The sequence below is a fragment of the Rhinolophus ferrumequinum genome (assembly GCF_004115265.2).
Source record: "Rhinolophus ferrumequinum isolate MPI-CBG mRhiFer1 chromosome 15 unlocalized genomic scaffold, mRhiFer1_v1.p scaffold_54_arrow_ctg1_1, whole genome shotgun sequence".
Classification (NCBI taxonomy): Eukaryota; Metazoa; Chordata; class Mammalia; order Chiroptera; family Rhinolophidae; genus Rhinolophus; species Rhinolophus ferrumequinum.
In genome coordinates, this window is record NW_022680357.1 from 4,234,732 (window position 1) to 4,242,261 (window position 7,530).

General features: G+C 56.3%; 1 protein-coding gene across 4 annotated transcripts in view; it reads right to left on the bottom strand.

Annotated features, from left to right (window-relative positions):
* PDPK1 (3-phosphoinositide dependent protein kinase 1) overlaps positions 1-7,016 on the bottom strand; it is a 70,634-nt gene extending 63,618 nt beyond the window's left edge. The window contains exons 1-2 of one of the 4 annotated variants that reach the window (XM_033101111.1): positions 6,857-7,001; positions 4,476-4,587 (exon numbers count right to left, since the gene is read on the bottom strand). Coding sequence is in view for 2 of the 4 variants with exons in the window: in XM_033101109.1 (XP_032957000.1) it covers positions 6,857-6,880 (24 nt within the window). In the remaining 2 variants the exon portion in view is untranslated. Of the gene's footprint in view, positions 1-4,475; positions 4,588-4,883; positions 5,362-6,856 lie in introns of those variants that run through there. The other 3 variants (XM_033101110.1, XM_033101109.1, XM_033101112.1) reach the window with 3 other exon arrangements.
* Between the last annotated feature and the right edge of the window lie 514 nt (positions 7,017-7,530).

The following is a 7,530-nucleotide window of genomic DNA, read 5'->3' on the forward strand; positions in this document are numbered from 1 at the left end:
ATGCTGAGCTCCTGCGATTGCGCACTGAGGGAAGAGTTCCTTCTTCAGCCTCCTGTCCAGCCTAAGTCACAGGCCACGGGGAGAGAATGTGCAGAGCGGCTGCGTGCTCGCCCTCAAGAGACACAGCTGGTGAGTAATGACCAGACCTCAGAGCCCAGCAGTTCCCAAGCTTCTCAAGTGCTAAGGACGGCAGCTTGTTACGTACGTCCCCGCTTGCCCAGGGTCTGGCTGCTGTGTCGTCCACATGCTAAGAACACGGCTTGAGCAGGGCCAGTGTCGGGGCAGTTTGCCCCAAAGACTGTGCTGTTCCCATCATTTCCCAAAGGAAGCCCATGTGGCACTGGGTGATGCTGAGCCTAATGTGCCCATGCGCTCCTGCCCTCCTGCCAGGCTGGTGGCTCTCTTGCTCACCATGCTCACCCACCGCACTTCCGGTCATTTCAGGAGGGTGGCACCTCAGGTACCTGCGGGCAAAGCAATGGCACCATTGGTGGCTGCATCCACGCATGAAACACAGGCTCCTCTTGGAACAGGACACCCTTAGAAATCACAGCAAAGATGAGGCCTGAGAAAAGCCCTCAATGACCTTGCCCAAAGTGGCAAAGACATGTGTGTCAAAGAACCACAGAGCAGGGGGCGTTTCCCCCACGGTCCCTCCATCACAGGGAGAGCAGCGTGGCTTCCGGTCACAGGGACTGCGAAGGTGACCGTGATCACCAGGGATCTTTCAGAAACTGTCCTCCTGATGGGAACAGAACTGCCTTGGAAGGGGCTGCCTCCCGGCCATGTGCGCACCGCTGACAGTGGCTCTTCTACAGGTTAGGAACTTGGGGCCGTCCCTGTGAGGACAGGGGTCCCTGCGAGGACGGGGTCCCTGTGAGGACGGGGACCCTGCGAGGACGGGGACCCTGCGAGGACGGGGTCCCTGTGAGGACGGGGACCCTGTGAGGACGGGGACCCTGTGAAGACGTGGACCCTGTGAGGACAGGGGTCCCTGTGAGGACGGGGACCCTGTGAAGACGGGGACCCTGTGAGGACAGGGGTCCCTGCGAGGACAGGGGTCCCTGCGAGGACGGGGACCCTGTGAGGACGGGGACCCTGTGAGGTCGGGTCCACGGTAGGTCTCGCCCGCCACGGCGACAGCAGTGCCAACATGGAGAGCTCAGCCCAGAACACTGCATGCTTGACACTAACAGTTGCTGATCCAGATTTAACCCAACACTTGATCTCCAAAGCCTCCCAGGAAGGGCTGTAGATAAAACGGAATCAGGGGCTTGGAAATACAACTTTTCAAGGGTCAGGGAGGGGGTAGAAGACACACACCGAAGTTTGAAATTCCATTTGAAATTACATTTCCTTACACAATGAAGAAGTGGAACACGGGTCCATGTGTTTAACCCTCTGACTTCTTCCTACTTTGGAATGCTGTCGTGTTGGTCAGTAAATGGGCAACAGAGAAGTTAGAACGACGCCCTGCAGCCCTCAAACACACACAGCTCTGCACGCAGGAGTCAGAATGTACATGCGAGATGCAGACAGGGTTTTGCTAACGAACAGCACAAAGAATGAGACACACAGGCGTGTGACAATACACCGCAGAAAGCCCCGGCATGAGGACCAGGAGGAGAAAGCGTGCAAGAGTAACAGAAGCCGTCTAGAGACACAAGGGTTAGAGAGATAAGGACAGAGAGGCGCAAAACCTGCTTTAGAGAAACGGAACATTGAATAAACAACAGAACCAGGTCAGACCAAGGCAGGGGCCGAGCGGGGAGCAGGACGAAGAAGCTGATGGGTCAGAAAAGGCCTCACAGCCACCGGGGGCGGTTTCCACCGAGGGGGATTTCTTCAGGCCAAGAGGAAGGGCCTAAAGGGGAGAACCTGCCAGCCCAGAGCCTCCTGACACCGTCCTGGCTGGGAAGAGAGGCCACATGGCAGGGGCGTCTGAGGAGGGACCCTCACCAAGGAGAAGCAAAGTGACAGGAGAGGCAGGGGAAACTGACAGGGGTGCTGGAAGCTGGGGACCCGCCAGCAAGCCCTCACTTCCTGCCTCAGCAGGAAGGGGGAACTAGGAAGAGCCTGTGTCCATGTTTCAGCCCCGCCAGGCACAGCGCAGGACGGGGATGCAGCAGGGGGGCCCCTCCACAGGGAACTCCTGCCTTCACTGCAGGACAGCGTCACAGCCAGGCGACAGCCCGGCACACACACCGCACTTCACATGGGGCTGACAGCAAGGTCTGCGAGGTATAGCTGGCTTCCCCTGCTCAGGCAGAGTTCCCGGCCCTACACGCCCCGTCCTCCCAGGCTCCCAGAAACAGGCAGGGAGAACAGAAAAGTTAACTCCCAGCCGCTTTCTCCACGTTTCCACGACCGGCCGAGCACTTAGGAAACCAGAGGCTTCCAGCTTCCCTGCGAGTCTTATCAGGCCTCTCTGACAGCATCCAATACACGCCTGTCACTTTGAGATACAACTCCTGCTGCAGTAAAATGAATTCCAAGAGAACAACAGGTTGGGGAATGAGACGTGAACAATGAATTCATTGTGAAAGCTAAGCTTTCCGCGGGATGAATTCTGACTGAAATCCCGCCGAGACACACATGCGGCCGTCTGCACACAGCCTGTCATCAGGCCCCTGCGACGTGGGCAGGCCTGCCACCAGCTCCACATACATGCAGAGGACACACACCTCCGGAATAAACGTCTTCTTTATTGTAATTTTTGTAAGGTTTTACTTGAGCTAAACTGACATGCTGGGAAGCAAGGTCTCAAACGCTCCCGGAACAAACTTCTTGACAGCAAATCACGCCTATAAATGTTTCCATTCCCTGCGGGCTGCAAGTTGATTTAAAGCCCAGTGGCTGGTGCAGGAGGCGTGCAATCCTGTCTGTGGAGGCAGGAGGTCACCGGGCCACCAGGAACCACATGCCCCCTTCATCAGGCCCCTCGGGAATCCTCATGACGGAAAGCGCACGTGTCTGTCCTTCTGGGGGCCGTGCACCCAGGCCCGGGCTGCTAATGTCAGACTTGTTCATCTTCTGCACACACACACTCTGCGGTGCTGTCAGTTCCTGCATCTGTGGCTCTGGGTGTCATCCAGCTATTTAAACAGAAACCCGACTCAGTTGCTCTGATAAGAGATTTGAAGCCCACGAACATAATAAATCCTTTGTAATAAACGCTCTCTCTCAATACATTCAAAACAACTGGGAATTTCTTGGAGTAAAGATTTCAGTCTAAATCAGGAAATTTTTCTAGACTAAGAGGATGGAAACAGACTTTGTGCAACTATACAAACTCCACCAGCACCAAGCACTGAAAACAGGTTCCGAGAACCAGCACGAGCCCCGCAGGCCTTTCCCCGCTAAGACAGCGGCCTCAGAACACGTTCCCACGACTCCGAGCAAATGCGCTCTGCCTGTCGACTCAGCGCAAGAGGATCCGCACCGGCTCTGATATTCAAATAACTTTTTCATGGGGCTGGTTTACTTGTCACACTGACAAGTAAAGGATGTGATACGGTTACAGAACACGGTCCTACTGAACAGGCCTGAATGATATTTGTCCAAAACGCACAGTTTCCACACCAGCACTTCCTCCCCGGTGATCTGCCCTTTGAACCTGCCTTCAAAACAACTGCGCTCCGCAGCCCCGTGGCCAGCTGTCATCACAAGGAAGGCAGAGCTGGCACCTAGTCCTCGCACCTGCTGAGGGAATCATTTCTGCACCAAGTGTCTTCAGCCGCGGCTCCTGCTACAGCCAAAGTCCACTTCCACAGAAGACAGCCCTTCGGACGGGGCAAAGCGGACTGCCAGTTGAGCTTCTCCACACACCGTCTACTCAGAAGGGAAGGATCTTGCTACCCCCCCCATTTCTGCCGCGCTTCCCAGTTCCTCGCGCACTTGCCCCACAGGTACCCACACCTAGTACCAGGCGGCTCAGGGGACGAGCACACAAATTCAAGCGGGGGGACCCCCAGGAGCAGCTTTTTCCTCCTCCCCCCACTGCTAACGGCAGCCCAGAAGCCCAGACCTGCTTAACAGGCTGCCTTGAGCCTCTTTTCAGGCCCCACTCTCCACGGGCTGCTGCTGGGATCCCTCTGGTGAAAGGCACGTCAGAAGAGTGGAACAAACCTACACTCCCCCTCTTAGCTTGGGGACCTCATCAGCTCTGGACTCAGCTCAGTAACTGCTGTAGGGGAGACACGGGGACAGAAATGCATCACGCGACACGAGACCACACGAGGAGCAGCTACCCAAAGGGAGAGCGGAAATCAGAACCCACTTCTTTCCATGTTCTCTGCCTTCCCCACCCCCTTCCTGCACGCGCAGCCACCTTTGCAAACACACTCGCAGCCACCTTTGCAAACACACTCGGCCACGCTCGAGTTGCAGGGAGCCACTCGGCCTAATGGCCAATTTTACCCTTAACAAAATCACTGCCCAGTTCTTTTCTCCAAAGGGAGGATTCCAAGCCTCACCCATTCAGAGTATCAGCCCTCGAGTCAGGATGAACCAGAGCCTCTTTCCAAACAGCTGCTTTCTGACAGCGTGAGGCTGAAACAGGCTCCAGGGGTCACAGAGTTCAGCCATCTGCCCAAAGAAATAAATAAGAGTGTTGTCCGTTCCTGTGAAGATGTCCCTCCTGCCTCCAGCACAGTCAGGACACTCAGGCGCCACCCCCGGCACGACGTCCTGGGCAGTGACACCAGGACATCCTTAAACCCAGTGCTGCAAGGAGCTGCCCAGAAGACCCTCCCTCGGTCACTGCTCCCGTGAGGGGCAGGGTGGCACCCAGGCCTCTGTCGCTCAGATGCACTCCATCTACCAAGCAGGTACTTAACCTCTCTGCACCTCTGTTTCCACACCTGTCAAATGGGAACACTTACCTCACAACACTGTTGACAGAAACCAAGCAACAAGTGGGAGCTAGTTAGCCCAGCGGCGGCCTTATGGAAGTGCTCGATCAGTGGGACTACAGCCCCTGGCCCCCCTGAGTGTGGAGCTGGGCTGGCGGATTCCAGACTTCACAGCTCCTGCTGCGCCCCCTGTTGGCTGTCCACACTTCAAGAACGGGAACATTAATCGCTGCCACCGGGAATTCTCATACAGGGCCACCGCCAAATGCCAGACTTCAGCCACAAACTCCCTGGCAAATCTATCTGTCCTCAGGTGAAACATCCAATATTGGGAGCGTCTCTGCCATTACTGATGGGCAATGTGGCATATTCTCACATGCGTATATGCGCAGGACACTTGCTCAAGACACAGAAACCTCGTTCCTTCTACTTCCTGAGGGGAGGTCTAACCTTTATTCTCTAATTCATTTTTTCTCATTGGATTCTAGTGTTTTTGAACTAGAAAGCTGCCTCATGCAAAGCAAATTCCATCATGTGGAACTACCAAGACTATGGGAAAAGGCGCTCTTCTCCTCTTCCAATGGACGCCATCAAAGTACACACCTTGCATTGCAAAAGCATCACTGTGCCAAAGTTCATTTACAAACATCCAGGATTATCGTCAGCTTAAGTCACCACTGAGGTTCGCCAAGCCTCCTAATTCGTGTTTTTGCGTGTTAGCCAGGGCACCCCACAGTAGTCACACATGTCGCAACACACAATGACATCCCTTTTGCCTTTCACCATTTTTCTCAATTGAACACGTCCTCCTCTTTGACTTTGGATTATCATCCATCTCTACAAAACTGAGTTCTTAACCTGAAGTTCACAGGTGAGCTGCAGAAGGTTCAAGAGTTTCCTGAAATAATTACAAAATTCAGTGCAGCTGCGCATTTTTCTCAGGAGGACTCAGACCTTCCATCAGATTCTCAAAGGGCCTCATGACCTCCCCAAAAGAAAAAGCTTCAAGTGTATTTCATGGATCTTCCCTCATTTAAGGGATTTGCCTTTTGAACCAAACTCTGCAAGCTTCTATCACCCATTTCACATTCGCATACACGGTATAAATCTTTAAACCATCTTACTAAGAGTCCAGAACTTAACAGAGGATAAAACATAAAAACACTAGGAGTACTTTTACCAAAACATTTAACCTAACAAGTGTTTTCTTTTTCTTTTCCCCTAAAATCCCTCCTCTCTGTCACGCTCCCTTTCTCCTGGAGGTACAGTTTTCCCCAAAAAATAAGATCAGGTCTTATATTAATTTTTGCTCCAAAAGACGCATTAGGGCTTATGTTCAGGAGATGTCATCCTGAAACATCATGCTAGGACTTATTTTCCGGTTAGGTCTTATTTTCTGGGAAACACGGTAGGTTCACGTCCAGCCTCCCAGGGGCTTCCCACAACAGACGCCTGTGCCCCAGCGGAACCTCAAGGCAGGAAAACCACCCTCCCGGCCGGGAAAGGAGTGTCTTAGACTCCAGGCTAATCGGGAATCTGAAGGGCCGGGAGCATCAGGTGCTTTGAGCAACAGCTCGCACCGCCCGCGGTGCTGCGGGCGGAGCCACAGGGACACCGGCACAGGTGAAGGCCCAGGGCGGTTCCTCCGTAAACAGAACGAAAGGTAACCCCGGAGGCTCCGCTCCAGGCCGCGCTGCGCCGACAACAAACTTTCCAAACACTTCCACCGCGACAGGCCGGTGACACCTCCCCGGCCGCCCCCGCCCTCCGCGCGCATGTCAGCGCCCCCGCCGGGCCGGCGCCCGCCACACCGGGTCCGGGATCCCATGGCGGCTGAGCGGCAACCGCACGACGCCCACGGTCCTCGGCCCGGCCGCCTGGCCCCAGGTGAGGCGCCGCCCGGCCCTCGGAAACCCGGGCCGCTCCTCCTCGCCGGGCCCCGGCGGCCGCCGCGCTCGGACGGGTGACGGGCTGGCGCGCTCGGGCGGCCGTCGCGCACTCACCAGGTGGCTGGTGGTCCTGGCCATGGGCCCCGCTTCGGCTCAGGCGCCTCCTCCGCAGCGCTGCGCGGCTCTGCGACTCCTCAGCGTCCTCCTCCCCGCGGCGGAGCCCCAGCAATGGCCGCCCTCATCCTGCGCCCGCCCCGCCGCTCGCAGACCCTGGCGGCGCCCCGCCCCTGTGCGACGCTGGTCGGGACTTCCGCCGCGCTGCCGTCGCCGCCCTCCCCCATTGGCCGCGCCCGCCGCCGCTCCCCCGCGGCACTTTTGGGCCTGCCAGCGAACTCGAGCCGCATTTCCGGGTTGGGGGTCCGACGGGCGGGAGCCGCCGGCCCCGCCTCGGTGTTGGGGCCTCGTACGAGCCAATCCCAGGGCCGCAGGGCGGGGCCGGGCGGTGGAGGGTGCGAGCTGTCATCCCAGGTTCCCTAGCCGGGAAACTGAGGCTCGCAGTGGCCCGGGCCGGCCAAGGTCACACCCGAAGCAGAGGCGGGGCTGGGCTGCAATCCGCCGCTCTGACTCAGAAGCTGAGCTGAGCGTGAACACCTAGAGACCAAACTTTACTAGTTACAAAACTAAGAAGTGTTCAAGGTAAGAAATTTAGGGTATGAAGTCATATTTACAGGGCAGAAAACAATCCCATCTCATCGCAGCTCGCAATCTCAGGGACACCTTCAGAACTT